This window comes from Poecilia mexicana, unplaced genomic scaffold (assembly GCF_051168715.1).
Source record: "Poecilia mexicana isolate PSO_F unplaced genomic scaffold, ASM5116871v1 scaffold_7, whole genome shotgun sequence".
In the NCBI taxonomy this organism is placed as follows: Eukaryota; Metazoa; Chordata; class Actinopteri; order Cyprinodontiformes; family Poeciliidae; genus Poecilia; species Poecilia mexicana.
Genome location: NW_028263376.1, coordinates 17502415 through 17520143, shown reverse-complemented (window position 1 = coordinate 17520143; position 17729 = coordinate 17502415). Strand labels below are relative to the sequence as shown.

Here is a 17729-nt window from a genome sequence, read left to right as displayed (position 1 = left end):
AGAGAACGACGGGTCAGACGCCGTCTGATTAAGGCCTTCACAACCCAACACTGAAATGACGAAGGAAACACAGCTAAGGGTTGTGGACTAAAAACTTTATCGAGATATCATCAGGGACTATTTTGAGGATAAAAGTGAAATAAGAACTATTTATTACTTCTTTTTTAGGAAACTTTATGGCTGTGGCTGCATGACACAGGAAACAAAAATACTGATATTTAAAAAACATTCACATTTGTAAATCGCGTCTTTAGGACATCAGTCACATAAACAAAAGTGTGATCTGCATCACTAACCTGCACACAGTAGACGCATTTAATCACATTTTCACATTTATTGATATTTATCATTGAACTAACAGAGGAGAAAACACACTGCAAAATCACAAAATCTTACCATTTCTTAGTCTAGGTTTTAGTGCAAATATCTTAATGCTCTTGAAGTAAGACAAAGCTAACCTCTTAAAGCTTGAATGCACTGTGGAAAAAATGCAGCTAATTTAGATAATTAACACAAACATTAGATATCAAACCTAAATATTTACGACTACTGCTTCACTTATTTAACGTTTTGTTTTACTCACCTTTTTTCTTCTCCAGTTTGGCCTCCAGAGTCTGAGTGACACGAGAGGCCCATTCGTCATAGAGCTCTGCTCGCTGCTTCACGGCGTTCATCATGGGGAACAGGTCATCCATAGTGTATCTGTAGCTGCAGGAGCAAACACAATGCCACATTTAGCTCTGGAACCGCAGCAGCTTCACAATGCAGCAACTTTTAGAGGAAAATATACATCTAAGGCAGTGGGTTTTAAAGTGCGGCCACCAGGGGGCGCTAGGGAGGACAAATAAAAATTAAATGACTTTTAAAAAATAAAATGTAATCTGTTTTTCTATCATTATTGTAAAATATTATTTAAATAACTTGTTAGAATGTTGATCATCTTTCTGAAATGGAAAAGTTTCTGTAAAGTAAAAAGGCAGAAGGAACCGTCCAGCAGCCATGCTGCAGAAAACAGAAGGACTGTGGAGATTAAACAAAATTTGATGGGATGAATATAAAATATTCCATATTTTTTATAATAAAAAGAGGGGATTATGGTGGAAAAATTTAAAATATGTAATATATTGTAACATAAACCTGATAAATACATCTCCACCTCAAACCTCATCAAAACTTAAATCAGAAGGGATGAAGCAGCACATATGCACAGCAAAAACACAAAATCTTACTAAGTATTTTTGTCTAGTTACAAGTGCAAATACCTTAATACAATCGAAATAAAACAAAACTGACTTGTAAGTCAATTTTCAGCAAGATATAAGAGCTTGTTTTAAGTAATTCCTTTAACATTGATGAAAAAGTTCTAGTTCTACTGGAAGATTATTTCACTTATAACAAAACATTTCTCCAGTGTTTTAAGTGAGATAATCTACAAAAGGAACTAGTACTTTTTCATCTACATTAAGGAATTGTTGTGATAAAACAAGCTCTTATATCTTGCTAAAAAGGTAACATGTAAGTTAGTTTTGTCAAATTTCTAATAAACTAAGATATTTGCACTAAAAACTAGACCAAAAATACTTGGTAAGATTTTGTGTTTTTGAAGTGCACTAAATGAACTAAAGTGAATAAAAGGGAAAAAAAAAAAACATCCTAAAAGTTGATGTTTCTTTAGATATGTTGTAGTATTTTCTGGGTTTGCTGAGGGCCAGAAGCTAACGCAGCATTGAAACGTTTGGGAACCTCCTGATCTAAGCTGCGGTTTCATTAGGAGGACAGATCGCCTGAAGAAGAGTGCTAACAGCGATGCTAACGCTCAGAGAGAAGAAGCTTTTCCAGCAGTTCTTACTTGAGAGTGTAGTTGGAGACGTGGCAGGAGCAGAGGCTGTTGATGTGGTAGAGACAGACCAGCACACCTGGGCTGCAGGGGCAGGTGATGGCGGAAAGGTAGCAGGTGGTCCTGCACTTGGCACACTGACGCTCGTCATCTTGGAGGTGATCATATTTTGCCTCCTTGCAGTTCACCACCCCCTAATGGTGTTAAACAAAAACCCCAACAGAATATGATTTTTACATTTTTCATTTTAGGAAATATTTATTTTTGTAAGAAAACTTAGAGATTTCTGTAAATCTGTAAAGTTTTATGGAAAATGTGAACCGCTTTACCATCTTCTTGACTTTGTCCCTCAGTTCCTGCTCCTCTTTGATCATAAGGGCCATGTCCTTGTGAACGGCCGAGGCCAGAACCACGTTGAGCGTTTCTGCTTTGGTGGCCATGTTGCACACCATCTCATCGTGGGAGAAGACGTTGTACCGATGCAGCAGACGGTAGTGATCCACACACTGCCTACCCAGGGGCATCTGGACACACAACCACAAAAAAACAAACAGGTTCCAATAATAAGCCAATGGGCAGTAACTAGCTGCATTTACTCAGTTACATTTATTTTAGGAAAAATTTATTTTTAGGCCTATCTTTACTTCACTGCACTTTTGACTTTTACTTGAGTAATTTTATTATGAAGTACTGAGTATTTACTTGAGTAAAATTTATGGATTCTCTCCTAATGAATGAAAAACTAACATGTTTTAACCAAAAATCCACCAGACACAGAGACACACCTGCAGTTTGTGTTGAAGTTTCATAAGTTTTATATTGAAAGAAACTGATTTAGAAAAAAATGATTTTGCCTGATTTAGTTAGTTTTTGTATTTACATGAATTATTGTCATTTTCATTCTTAAAATACCAAAATTTCCACATAACTGAATTTTGATCCATCTGATGTAATTTTTAAATGTTAAATTATTGATAATTTGATCAGTAACTCAGTACTTGAGTTGACCTTTTACCAAACACTTTTTTATTTGAGTAAAAATATGTTGAAGTAGCGCTACTTTTACTTGAGAACAACTTTTGGGTACTTTGCCCACTTCTGCTGCTAAGTTACACAGGTATGCCATAAATAACTGACTGTTTTCTTTTTTTTCCTGTTTTGACCCTACACACGTTCTCTATCAGATTGACTTTGACTAGGCCACTCCAGAAAATCCACCATGTTGTCTTTAAGGTTGAAGTTTTCCTTTTATTTCTATTTTTTTTGTTTTGAAAAATAAGTATTTCTGAGTAAAGCTACGTACCCAGTCCACAGTGCAGAAGTTGACCGCCTCAGCGAAGTTAAAGCCCTGATTAAAGCCGCTGTGATACGCTCTGGGAAACGTGATGACGAACTCTCCGGCGCACTGGTTGGTTCTGTAGATCTACAGCAGAGAGATGAGTTGTTGGTTTTTATTCGGGAGATGTGAAACAGACCGAGGTGATGACTGAAGCAGCGGGTACCGGGACGCCGTGCGCCATCAGCGTGTTGGGGTTCATGATGGTGACCAGCTGGTGCAGCAGGTCTGGCTGGGACTCAAACAGCTCTGGAGCCAGTTTCTTCATCACCTTCTCCAGCTGCTCGGCAGCAAAACCAGGAGCACCATACCAGGTCTTTGGTTCGCCCCTAAAAATGAACAACAGCATCACAAATAAAGCAGAAACAAGGAAACTACACTGCAAAAACACATATGTCAGATGGTCTGTCTAATTTCAAGTGTAAATATGTCAGAAACAAAACTAACTTAATGGTAACTTTTCAGTCGTTTTTTTAAAATATATTGATAAAAAAGAACTTGTTCCACTGGCAGATTATTTTCCCATGTTATCAGTGAAATAATCTCCCAGTGGACCTACTGCTTTTTTATATATCAATACAAAGGAATTATTTACTCAGACTTACACTTTTCAGCAAGACGCTGGAGTTGATTTGAGTAAATAATCTCTTAATATTGGTGAAAGAGTTTTTGTTCTGCTGGTGAACAAGGACCAGGCACTGCGCTGTTACCTAGCAACCCCAGTCAAGTCCAGCCCGTCACCTAGCAACCCAGTTCTAGTTCCTCGGGCAGATTATTTCACTCATAACAAAACATTTTCCCATGTTATAACTGAAATAATGTGCCAGTGGAACTAGTGCTTTTTTTAGTTACTTGTTTGTTTGTCTTATTTCAAGTGTACTAACATACTTGCACAAGAAACTAGACAAAATAATTCTTGATTTGGTGATATTTTTTTGCAGTGTGTCCCTTGTTCTACACACTTGAATTAAATGATTACACTACAAAGACACAAAATTTTAGTCTAATTCTTTTGTCTAATTTCTTGTGCAGTAAAAAACAACAACTTACAAGTAACTTTTCAGCACATTTTGAGTCAATAGTTCCTTAATGATGATAAAAAATGCCAGTTCTACTGACAGATTATTTCAATTGTAACGTGGAAAAAGGTCTTGTTATAAGTGCAATAAGACATTTATCATCAAAATTAAGAAATTATTGACTTAAAAAAAAACCTCTTACTTCTTGCTGAAAAGTTACTTGTACTTTAGTTTTGTTTAATGTCAATATACTAACATATTTGCACTATAATCTAGACGAAAAAATATTTAGTGACATTTTGTGTTTTTGCAGTGTGTCAGGAATGTGCTTATCTTCTGTCCAATAAAGTTAGGATTGAAATTTTATTTCTTTTTATTGATACTTGTAAACAGTGCTGCCAGGTCCCGCTTTAAAAAGTGACTATAGATCTCAATAAGTGTTTTATCTGGGTAAATAAGAGTTATTATTATCATTATTACTTGGTTCAATGTTAAGTTTGGGGTATTTTCAGATATTTGACTCCCGAAAAAAAAAAAAAACTATTCAATAATTTATTTTAACAACATCTCATCTGTGTTTTCAGCAAAGTTCTGAGTTTCCTTTATCAAACTGTGTTTGTGTTTCTGCAGTGTATTCCTGTATTTGTACCAGTGCAGGTAATTGATGGAGTAGCTCCAGTGATCCTCAATGTGCCAGCAGAACGAGGAGAAGCACATGCCAACATAAAGCCAGGGCAGCGTCATCCCGCAGATGTCAGCTGTCACATGAGTCAGAACCGACGGGTTCATCATCGCCAGATTGTTCAGATTCCAGCCACATTTGAGGTATTTCTGCAGAAGACGAAAAACACAATGAATGTGATGCTGCAATAAATCCACCTCTTCGTAATAAATTGGATTAAAGCAGAGGAATGCAGTCAAAACTGATCACAATTCCTCTGACATAGAGAGAATACCTCATCTGCTGGGGAAACCTTAAATTTTCCATTTGGGATGGGGAATCCGCTCCCGAACTCCTTGGAGGCGATATCAGCTCCGTACTCCACGGTGACGTCCTCCTCGATGGCTCCAACCAGGCGCCAGAACTCTTTCTCCACCAGCTCCATGGGTACCATCTGTCACCAGCACCAGGGGGATGAAATTTGAATTTAAAAAGGCTTAAACCACACAGACGAGGATGTTAATGTAGGAAAATACACAACTTACATGAACCGGCATGTTGAAGTAGTCGGATTTGAATGCATCTGCCATTTGGCCGAACGCACGCAGAGAATAGTCCCTGTGTGCCTGTTCGAATCCGAACGCCTCGTGAGGCTTGCTGCATTCCTGCAGGTGCAATTAAATACCGGTTTTATGTTTACATCCCAAATATGTAACACAACAATGGTCTATTTTCTAGTGCAAATATTTTATTACACCTGAAATAAGACAAAAGCACCATACATGTAACTTTTCAGGAAGATGTAGGACTTTATTCGAAGTCAATAATCCCTTAACGTTGAAGAAAAAGTCCTAGTCGTCTCGTTGTAAGTGAAATAATCAGTTAATTCTTTCAATACTTTTTATCAATACCTGGGAATCAATAACTTAAAACAAGCTCCTATGTTTTGCTGGAAATCTACTTGAAAGTTATTTTGTCTTATTTCAAGTGCAATAAGATGAATGAGAAACTAGATCAAAAATACTTGGTAAGATTTTGTGTTTTTGCAGTGAAACTAAGGCTGAATCAGAGTTCGTTCACTTTCCCCTCAGTAAAATTCAAGAACTTTTCAAACATTTTCAAGGTAAGTTTTGAACATTTTCCAGCATTACACTTTTGGATTGTGCTGTTACTAATCATGTCTTGTGATAATATCTGACATGATACAGCAGGGACAATGTAACAAAATGTTATACCTCACATAAATTAATTTTGACCATTATAACTGAGCTAAAACAAGATAAGTTTAGACTAATTTCACTTCAGACAGTGAGAGAAAAAAGTGTTTTTTAATAAGTATATGAAAATGCTGTAAATAATGGCTTTGAAATTTAGGATATTCAAACATTTGGACTGCATTTTAAAACTGTGCAGTCAGTTGTTTAGGGCTGCAAATGTTACATAGTCATTTGAAAAAAAATACAGATAAATATATCCTATAGAAAAGTCAAAATTCTTGTTTGGCTCAAAATCTAAGGCTGATTTTAAAAAATACACACAGTTTCCAAAAAGATCTAAATAAGTATAACTGGTTGTTTTGGAGTCATTCTTTTGAGGATATTTAGTGAAATTATTCCATCAAAAATATCTGAAAAACAGCTAAAACCTGCATTTTTTAATCAAATATCCTTTAAATCCATCAGTTGGTCCTTTATTACTTTTGCCTCCTAACATATAAACATGTTGCTGTATAAAAAAGTAACTTTATCTTATATTTCCCCTTTGCTTCAGGTCTGTTCTATGTAAACAGTGTAGTGACATCATGTGCCGTTTGTGTCACCTGAGCCAGACACTTGGGGCACCTCCAGTCTCCTTTGGGGACGTCGTGCAGCGGGGGGATCAGACAGAAGGTGTGGTAGCTGTCGTCACAGCCGTCACACAGCAGCAGCCGGTCCTCGTCGCCTCCACTGCCACACACCAGACACACGACCAGATCCACCTGGGAGACAAAGGCAGATATATCAACTGGAAACAACAACAAAAACAAACGTCTGCTGAACCTTAAGCAGGCTTTTCAGAGGCGAGACATTACAGAGTTTACTTTGGTCCGTTCAGATCCACAGAGGCTGAAAGCCAGAAGGTTTGAAACATCTCACTGTTTTTACATGGAAATTCTGAACATCTGAGCAGATCAGCTGCACAATGGGACGATTTTAAGAGATCTACATGTAATTCACCCTATGGTCAAAGTTCACATAAATAAACGAAAGGACAGACGGACGGTCCATCCGTCCATGTCTTCATGGACAATGGTACAATGATGATTGGCCTTTTATCCATCATTTTAATTGTGACATTTCCAAACCAGAACTGTTGAATCTCTGACTTTGGAAACTATGACAGAATATGTATATCTTTAGAGGAATAATAGTGAACGTCTCCTTCATGAGGCGGCTGATGAACGCTGATATCCGACGTTCAACTGAAGCTTTCATCATCATCAATTATTCAGCGATTGAACTTCTCTAGACTGAGGATGTTTCTACTTACTGGACTCGGAGGAATGAGAGGAATCATCTTCTTGTAGCGAGACTTGAATTTGTCTGCTTCGATTATTGGTTCCTTAAACTCGACTGGTTCCTGTTTCACTAGAATGGGAATCGGTTTTTCTGCAAGGCAGTAAGAAACCTCAACGTTACAATGAGCAGCTTTTATATTTTACATACAAATTCGATTTGTATATAACTTAAAATCTGGCAAAATGCTCTTTAGATATACTTTCTTAGTGTGTATGTCTATTTCGTAGTAAATTATGTTGATCCTGCTACATTTTGGGAAGTAGAAGTTCCCTGTCAGTCATTTCTGAATGTTCTTGTCAAACATAATCATATTTAATCCTGGGTTCGTACACTTTTCCTACAGTAAAATTCAAGCACTTTTCAAGGTAAGTTTTCAAACTTTTCCAGCATCAAACCATGGAGATAAAAGCAATACAAATATTCTAATCTTAAATGTTGAAGTTTCATTAGCTGGAAGCAGAAAGTCATCATGAATAACAGAGATAAAGCTTTATGTAATTTTTTCTACATTATGTGTTTCACTTTGTGATGGAGTTACTGGAAAAAGCTAACTATTAAATAATCTAATTTATTGAATATGACTATAGAACAGATGTTTTTTATATAAAATGTTTGTTTTTTTACATATTTGTTAAAACTGTTGTAACAGTTTAACATGAGACAGATAATCTGTGAAAAGATCCACCTCCTCCCTGAAATGCTCCGCTCCTGACCAAAAACAACCAATCAGAGCAAAGAGGAGGGTCTTAGCGCTGTCAATCAAACTCATGTAGTCGCTGCTAATTATGCTAATGGTAGAGAAACAACTTATAGTTACAGGTAAACTGTTTATCTCACATCATCAGTGGCCATGCTAACTAGCTGTAGCATTCATGACAGGCTATGCTAGCTCTAACTGGTTGTTTCTAGATTGCACTGTGAGCACTGGGAGCAGGCAGAGGAGCTTATCTGTCTCATAACATACAGTCACGACATAGTGACAGTTTTAACAAACGTGTGAAGGACATATTTTATTTTATAAAAAATGTTACAAACTGCAGCTGTAAATCGGTTACATGGTTTACTTTTTGCTGTCTGAGACGAAGAGTCTGACCTGGTTCCTGCTTTACAACAATAGAACCCATCCTCCTCCTCAGATTGGGCTTGCTATCCCCCGTCTCACCTGGCTCGGTCTTCACACAGGTAGTCTGCACCGGCACAGAACAAGAAGTGAAACTACAGGCAACCTCAAACAGTAAAAGACACTGTGAAGCTATTCTTGGAACCTGCGGTGAAAAGTGAAGCCGCAGCGACTCTCACCTCGATCTTCATGCGCTTGGCTCGGCGAGCGCTGGGGCAAACATCAGGCGGGGGGGCCGGCGCTCTCTGAACCGCCTCCTGCAGCTTGGGTTCGTCGACGCTCATCTCCTCCGCCAACTGGTCGGGTTTCTGGACACACTGAGGGAAACAGAGTCGGTTTAAAACCCAAACCTGCTGGCTATGAGCAGGGATTTGCATGTTTGAGAGGAAATACCTGCAAATACAGACATGAGGAAGTTATAAATACGGACAGAATGGGACACAAGTCTGAAGATACCGGGAGGATATCGCTGATATGAGTCTATGCACTGCAAAAACACAAAACCTTACCGAGAAGTTTTGGTCCAGTTTCTAGTTCAACTGTCTCAGTACACTCAAAATAATACAAAACTAATTTACAAGTAACTTTTCAGCAAGAAATAAGAGTTTGCTTTAGTAAAAGTACTAGTTTCACTGGCAGATTACTTTATTTATAACATGGGAAAATGTCTAGTCATAATAGAAATAATCTGCTGGTGAAACTAATACTTTTTTAATCAATATTAAGAAATTATTAGCTTAAAACAAAATCATATATCTTGCTTTAAATCTATGCATATTTTTTAAATTCAAGTGTTCAAAGATATTTTAACTAGAAACTAAACCAAAACTACTTAAGATTTTGTGTTTTTGCAGTGAATGATATGATTTTACATTGTGATACTTAAAAAGCCAATTATTGAAGGTACTTGTGACAGGATAAATCACTTTTATTGATTAGTTAATTTTTTGATTTATAAAGATTTAATTTTGGGAAAATCTGGATATTTTTTCCACCAATACTCTGCTGGGGTTTCCATAGTTCAGAGGGCAGCCATGTTGTTTCACAGCTTCTATTTATTTGAACCTTGAATTCATGTCAACTCTACCATAATATATTACATACACACAATTATGAGAATAAAGTCACAATATTACAAAAATAAAGTTGTACAGCAATTAAGTCTAAATAAAGAGTCAATATAACCAGAAAAAAGTTGTGGTATTAGGAGAATTAAGTAATTTTATGAGAACTCCAACACGGAAAATAACAAAAAATATAAATGAGGAATGTTGGGCATCTTGTGAAGTTATACTTTGGTATCGGTTTTACAAATAAGGAAATGTTTTATTACATCAGCATCAAATTATCATCAGTAGCAGGCCTTTAAAACTGAGGTGATCACATCAGATCCTGATAACTAGAAGGAAGCCTTTTCTAATCAAAACGACCTTTTCTCTTAACTTCAAGACGTTCTTCTAAAAATGTCTTTATTTCACTAATATTATGGTTATATTCTCTTAAATTAGCATTTATTCTCGTAGCCTGGCTGTAGAACTCAGAAGGGATGATTGAAATAAAATCCACTTTTTGAAGAATTTTGTTTTTAGTAAAGAAAGTGACTTTAAAAATTGGAGATTTTATTTGAAAGCCATGTCGCTTATCATATCAGGTACTAAATTACATGGTATTTGGCTGTGCAGCCAGAAGACAAAAAGGCCAAAAGAAGGATGTGATTAATGAGAGTTTGTCAGCTAAAACAAGACAAACACGTCAGATCTAAAATAATTTCAGGCTTGTGCTGAGGCCTGCTGCACCTGCTGTTTAACTTCTGAGGTTTAATAAGTAACAATGGAGGACAAATGGTTCAAACAGCGCTCAGCCAAACAAGATGAAATATTAACTTCTGGAAATTTAAATATGAAATTGCAGCAAAAACAAAGGATTCACACAGATGAGCTTTTCACATTTTGTGACTCTACAACCTCAGAGTTCAATACATTTTAAGTAATAAAAATATAAGTATTACGTTACAAACTGCAAAAACACAAAATCTAACCAAGTATTTTTGGTCTAGTTTCTGGTGCAAATATTTTAGTAAACTTTAAAAAAGAGACACTAACTTTATAAAAGTAACTGTTCAGTATGTTTTAAGTAAATAATTCCTTAATATTGATGAAGAAGTATTTGTTTTCTTGGCAGATTATTTCACTTACAACATAGGAAAATGTCTTGTTATAAGTGAATAATCTGCCAATGGAACTAGAACTTTTTCATTAAAATTAAGCAATTAGTGATTTAAAACAAGCTTCTATGTCTTGCAGAAAAGTTACACATTTGAAATAAGACAAAACTAAGATATTTGTACTAGAAACTAGACAAAAATACTTGGTTAGATTTTGTGTTTCTGCTCTGTATGAATGATCAGGGATTGCAGAAACTCTTAAATGCACCAATCTGATGGTTGAATAAGCTAAATAACAGATAAAGATCAACAAATATATTTTATTATTGACCCCACATGTGTATTTACTCAATAATTTAGCAGATAAAAGGTTTGTTTTACTTAAAATGTTAATTTTGTCTGGAAAAAACCACTGTACTGAACCCCATTGAAAACCTCCTGGTTATTCCACCAGATATTGGTTTCTAAACTCTTCCCGAGTTAAAACATTAGTGTTGTTGTTTCTAAATGAAAATGAACTTGATTCCTTTACTTTATTTGAGGTCTGAAAGCACTGCATCTTTTTCATTATTTTGATCATTTCTCTAATAAATACTAAATTTCACAGAAATGTTGTCAGTAGTTTATAGAATAAAAGACCAACATTCATTTTTACGTTTAAAACGCAATTAACTCAAAATTTAAATCAAGTCCCACCGCCACATTAAATGCAGTTAAAACACACTGAGGTTTGAAACATGAGAAGTTCAACAGGTGTGAATACTTTTGCAAGTCATTGTACATTATGGGCTCCAGCTCCTCTGCAGGTTCAGACAATAGGTGGACAGATGAATGGATTTTATATTAACTGATATCTCAGCGTCTTTTTGTGCTTTCAAACAGTAAAACTCCTCCTCTTTTGTCTGTAAGAGTCAAGAACTCCACAAAGTTTTAACTTCTGACCTTATTTCTGCCTAGCACAGAAACAAAACCACAGCTGGATGCACGTGGTAACACCGAGGTAAGTTGAGAGCAAATACAGCCGAGTCAAGCTGGAAGTATGGCACAATGGCCACCTACCCACCCACACAGCACATGCATTTTGGTTCATTTCAAGCTTTAGCAGCTTCGCAATCGTCACTCAAACGTACCTTTTCAAGGTCAGGATCAGCCTCCAAACGCATCAGTTTGGAAGCTGGTTCTTGTGCCTGAGGCAAAAGAGAGCTTGGGTAATAAAACATTTTAGAGTGGCCTGACCAAGCGGCCACACAGAACCAATTCAAGAACAATATCACAGAAGCTCTCTTTGTTTTTTACGGTGCAAATGCAGTTAAAGTCACAAGAAGACACTAAACTATAACAAGAGGCTCCAGCGGCAGAGTGTACTGGTTCCTGCACTCTGAACTAATTATATTTACACAGAGAAGGAAAAAAAAAACAATTTCTGTCACATTAGATTTACTCCACATGTTCTCTTTATATGTAGTTTAATGTTGATACATAAAAGGTGGAGAAATTATGGTAGGAAGCAGATTTTTAGGTAGGATGATTAAAAAGACGGACATTAAATCAGATTAAACTGATTTTACAACAGGAGATTTAACACTGGAAGTGGAAAACATTTTAAATATCCAAAATAAATAAACGAAACAACAATTAAAATTAATATGAAGTCTCTGTAAACAAAACTGTCCTTCAAAAAAATGGCTAGTTGAGACCAAAACACCAGACTGAAGACTTTCTTCATCCAGTTTTTGGTAGAAAGAGAGAGAAAAGAGAAAAGCAATAACTTACGCAAATGGAAGTGATTGACTTTGTCTTAATTTATCATGTAATTAATTGATTTATTGCGACAGATCTAAGCGTTTGTACACTTTTCCCGCAGTAAAATTCAAGCATTTTCCAAAAAAATGTCCAGTTTTCTAACATTTCCAAAGCAAGATTTTGGAGTTAAAAATAAAACAAATAAACTAAAGAAGACTGTTTCAGTTATTCTAGATCAGGGGTAAAGTAAACTGAAATATAACAAAATTTTATGTCACATAACTGACATAAAAATGTGATTTTAACTGACCTAAAAACAAGAGAAGCAGAAGAAGTCTGACTTAACTTCAGACATTCATATTACATGTATGAAAATATCTGGTTTCAACTGTAAGTAATGTTTTCCAAATTTAGACTTTTAATCAAACGTAAGATTACACTTTAGTACAAAACTGTGCAGTTTTAATATGAAGCACTTTCAAGAATTTATACAGAAATCAAGCACTTTAAAAACCTTGAAAAAATAAATTGAAGTTCAAACACTTTCATGCCCCCTGTTCATAAATCAGACTAGAACTTAAAAACTGTATTTTAGGTTTAAAATTAAATTGAATGTGACTTCTTAAATTTATCTGAGGGTCACAATGAGAGTGCAGGGACTTGAGAAGTTAGGTGAATGGTAGACCTCTGCAGTCGGAGCCTTCTTGACTAATTATCTACACTTTTACTAAGAAACCAAAAATTATCAAAATTATCTTTAAAAAAACAATATCATATATTTTTCTCCAAAGCAAATCACACAGAAATCTTTTGCACGGCGGTTTGGTTTCTGCTCGTTTAATTATTTTTGTTGTTTTTTTGTTTTGTTTTTTTTTCACAAACAGCATCATTTCAGATGATGACTGCAGATTGCTGTCATGCCGATACATGCGTGCAACTCACCAGCAGGTTAGCTCCACTCTGAAAAAGATTGTAGGGATAGAGGATTCTTTCGTAATGCCCTCGCAGGTGTGAGCCGACGGCTTTGCCAGGAGAGAAGCCCATTTGAACTGCGATCTTGGTCCACCGCCTGTCCTGGCAGACGATGTCAAATCCCCCCTCGTCTGCAACGAGCTGAAACGGCACAGAGTCACGTCAGCGGAGTCTGTTTCTGAACTCTATGAGATATATCTGTCTGTGAATAATGAGAGGTGGAAATAATGCACCTTGTTTAGCTTATATAAGTCCAAGATCTTCCTCTCCACATGAGGGATCTTCAGGGTGCATCCCTGCAAATCCCAGAATTTGGCAATCTGGTCCAAAAAATTGAGCTTGACCCTCGTCTGTGCCTATAAACAAAAACAAACAAACAAAAAAACAAAAATAAATATTTATTTCCTCCAAAATCACAGCGTGGTGACCTAAAGTATCTTTTTTTTTATTATTAAAAAGCATCATCCTCTTACCAAAAAGTGTTACCTCATGCTAAGAAACATTCATAAAGTACCTAGAATCTAAATATAAACAAATGAATAAAAAACAAAAAGATGCAGATAATAGTAAAATCACATCCGACATAATCTGATAAACAAAACTCACCTCCAGCTCATTGAGCCGCTGGATGCGAGGGACAAAGTGAAGCTTGTCAACATCGCAGGCAAATGGTGGCTGCCAGTCCTGAAGAGCAACAACACATAAAGGAACATGGAGGTCATGATAGCTGGCAGGCTGCAGACGGGATCCACCCTGTCATCTCTACACCCAGCCCAACAAAACTGTGCCTTAAATATATTTATGCTATTAAGAAAGAGGCAACTTTTGAATTTGCTCTGAATATCAAACTTAAAGGAATGTTACGCTAAACTCTAACGATAGGCTTGTTTTGGATTTAAATAATCATATAGACAAAAATATTGATTGTTTACTGGTTATTTCAGCTGATAGAGAACATAAGCAGTACTAATCGCCTAACACACTTTATTTCTGTCAAACTTGTCCAGACCATTAAACAAACATAACCTGAATAAATACAAAATGCAGTTTTTAAAAGAGAATTTCATTAATAGAGACTGCTGGAGTGCAGGGAATAATTTTAGTGGACTGATGAGACAAAAGTAAAACTTTCCGGAAGGTTTGTATCCCATTTACATATGGAATAAAACTAACAATATTTCAGAAAAACCTTCAGACAGTCATGCATGGTGGTGGTAGTGTAATGCTCTGGAACTATCAAGTGTAATGACTTGCTATAGGAAAACCTTACTCGCCTTAAGCAGACGTACTTGGAAAATATTTACTTTTAGGAGTCGTTCTACAGCTATGTACGTTTTACGTAATATTATGAAGAATTAATACAGTAACTTGAGTAAAATCTCAGGATACTGTACCCAGTGACAGTAACTTCACTGAATGAAGAATAAACATATTCCAACTAAAAATGCACCAGATGCAAACCTACTGTTTACGTCAAAGTGAGACCTCCTGTTTGTACACAAGCTTTGTTATCCAAATGTTATTTGGAGGCCAATCTGTAATAGTTATCTGTATGTTTTCCCTTTTAGGCTTTAAAACATCAGAATTTACACATAACTAAACTTTTTTCTGTCTCATTACATAATTTAAGTATAAAATCAAATGCTATGATCAGTTAATAATAATAATAATACATTTTATTTGTAGACACCTTTCTCAACACTCAAGGTCACCTCAAGTACACACTGCATTTCAAATGAAAATTTTATTTGACTAAATACTTTCTTACTCTTACCTGAATATTTTCTTGAAAGCTGCATTTTACTTTTACTTTAGTAAAAATATGCTGAAGTAGTGTTACTCTTACTTGAGTACAGTTTTTGGGAACTTTGCTCACCTCTGCTTGTAGAAAAGTGAGACTTCCAGCTGCTTCCTTTCACATTCACTTTATTTTACACAACATAATGTCATAAAGACTGTTCTGGTGAAAAAAAGAAATGCTACTTTTACTTGAGAACAATTTTTGGGTCTTCTACTCGCCTCTTACTTGATTTATGCAGCAGAACAATGATTAAAAGCACACGGCCAAGGCTAGCACTGAATGGCTAAACAAAAACATAGCTAAAGTTATGTAGCAGGTGAGTCAAATCGCAGACTTATATCTGATTGAGATGCTGTGCCATGATTTTAAACAAGTTGTTCAATTCTTTGAAACTTTCTGGTGTGGCTAAATTAAGACAATTCACAAAAGAAGAATGGGGCAATATACATAGTTGTCACCAGATTATTTGGATTAGTGAGTGACTATGTTTTTTCACAAAGGCTCAGAATGGTACATAAAGCTTAAATGATACCTTAACTTGAAAACCCACATGTTTTATTTACTCAGCTGATTTTTGACTGGTGTTAAAATCTGCTTAAATGGGACAAAAACAATAAAAACGTAAGAAGTCTGTCCAGGAGGATATACTTTCTCACAACCCTGTAGATCATTTTGTAATGTAAACACTTCTTTTTAAAAAAAAAAAAAAAAAAGAAGAAGGGGGTCAAAAACACCCAAAGTAACAAAATGTGCCCCAAGTACTTTGCTTTAAGTCTGTGGCCAACATCCCCCACTGACAGACAAAATGGCCAGATGGAAGACTCAACTCAATAGTCCAGCTTACCACAAAGCCAACATGGAGGACAACACCCTTCAACACAGGCTCATACATGAACCCTGGCTGATTATGTGGTTGCTCATATTATCATAGCCTGCATCAATAAAAATGTTTAGCAACATTGCGTTTTTAGCAATACTTCAAAGGTCATAACTTCATTTAGGAGAAAGGACTTTTTTCCTCCACTTTTTAAAAATCCATACTTAACAAGAACATCTTACATAATAGTTAAAAATGCGTATATATTAACGTGTGTATAAAAAATTGAACACACTCTGCGTCGCGTTTTTATTAGAAAGTGACCATAAAAGTGATGGGACTCACTCTGTGGATGCTCTTCAACTAAATAAATTAATAATTATGAAAGTCAGCTTCATGGCTTTAGGGCCATTAAAAGGACAAACACGGTAAAAGATGAAGCTAAATGTCATTTATTTTATTTTTATCATCCGCATTTTCTTGCTATGCTTTCAGGAGCCGAATAGCTTCCGCATAGCTGCTGGTGTCAAAGCTGATAGCCTCATTATGACAGGTATAGCTAAGGTTAGCCTGCCAGCAGAGAGGATCAATGACCGGACCACCACCGAGGCTTTATTGACCTCCGACTATGATCCGGATTTAACACTCCGCAACAAACACACAACTGCTAGTACACCTCAACTAGATCAGTATATTTGGGTTAAATACAGGGTAAATGAGAAGAAGCTAACGGTTGCAGCACAAAGAATGAGGACCGCGGTGTGTATCCGCCATGTTGAACAGTCCCTTTAAATCCTAGCGCTCGTTCCATCTAAAGCCGAACTAACTCAGCATCTGCGCCCTCAGAAACCGAATAAAACAACTCGGCGCACTCACCGGCGGCGGCCGGACTTTGCAGATCCCCGTCCTCTCTGCGATGGGCCGGATCTTGTTGATGAAAGCATAAGGATCTCGAAATTCTTCCCAGCTGGGCTCGAAGACCGGGCACTCCGGGGGAGGCTTGAACTCGTCCGGCCGAAGCAGGCTCATGGTCGTTCGGGGACCCAGCGGAGTTGTGACTCAGGGGATCGGCGTGCTGCGGTCGGGCTGAAGGTGTTTTGTTTTTGTTTTTTCTTTTTTTTTTTTTTTTTTTTTTTTTTTTTTATAATTTTTGTTCCGGTTATTCACCAGTCACAGTCGGCCTGCAGCGCGTCGACATCAACACGAGAGGAGGCAGATTATGCTCTCACACACATCTAACCGAAACACATACACACACATCCACGCACAGTCAAGAGAATGTTCCAAGGCAGTGAGCACGTCCGCCTAAAAAACTAGTCACCGCACGGTTCTACGTGATGCTAGGCAGATACATCACTCTCTGCAGACTTACACTGTAATAACTGCCGTATACGGGTGTTTAATTTTTTTGTATTGAATTTCCTTAAAAGATTTTTGACTTTATTCGTTTTAAATAGAAGTAATGGAAAAGAATACATCCGATTGTTTAATAGAAATGCGATGAAATTAAGGACTTTTATTAGGCTCATAACGCATTAGGCAACACCCAAAAGTGAAACAAACGATCCAGTTACAAAGTCCTAAAAAGTTACAAATAAAAATATTATTAAAAACAACGTCTGATTAAATAAGGTAATCAAATCAGTTTCGAAATAACTTTGTTAAAAGCAATGAAATTAAAGTTGTTTTAGTTTGAAACCC

At 36.5% G+C, this 17729-nt stretch overlaps 1 protein-coding gene and 1 long non-coding RNA gene across 3 annotated transcripts in view; one reads left to right on the top strand and one right to left on the bottom strand.

The window, feature by feature from the left end:
• The window catches only part of kdm5bb (lysine demethylase 5Bb), a 29316-nt gene extending 11971 nt beyond the window's left edge, over positions 1–17345 (bottom strand). The window contains exons 1-17 of one of the 2 annotated variants that reach the window (XM_014985239.2): positions 16905–17345; positions 14017–14094; positions 13644–13766; positions 13381–13551; positions 11826–11882; positions 8711–8848; positions 8505–8598; positions 7383–7501; positions 6673–6831; positions 5399–5518; positions 5149–5307; positions 4842–5023; positions 3340–3502; positions 3141–3260; positions 2167–2361; positions 1850–2031; positions 584–708 (exon numbers count right to left, since the gene is read on the bottom strand). In XM_014985239.2, the coding sequence (XP_014840725.2) occupies positions 584–708; positions 1850–2031; positions 2167–2361; positions 3141–3260; positions 3340–3502; positions 4842–5023; positions 5149–5307; positions 5399–5518; positions 6673–6831; positions 7383–7501; positions 8505–8598; positions 8711–8848; positions 11826–11882; positions 13381–13551; positions 13644–13766; positions 14017–14094; positions 16905–17057 (2338 nt within the window). In that variant the 5' untranslated portion in view covers positions 17058–17345. The remainder of the gene's footprint in view (positions 1–583; positions 709–1849; positions 2032–2166; positions 2362–3140; positions 3261–3339; positions 3503–4841; positions 5024–5148; positions 5308–5398; positions 5519–6672; positions 6832–7382; positions 7502–8504; positions 8599–8710; positions 8849–11825; positions 11883–13380; positions 13552–13643; positions 13767–14016; positions 14095–16904) is intronic. The other variant, XM_014985248.2, reaches the window with a different exon arrangement.
• Positions 16644–17192, top strand: LOC148158410 (uncharacterized). Its single transcript, XR_015763795.1, has 2 exons — positions 16644–16787; positions 16875–17192. It is a non-coding gene; the product is annotated as an uncharacterized LOC148158410 (long non-coding RNA).
• Positions 17346–17729: the final 384 nt, after the last annotated feature.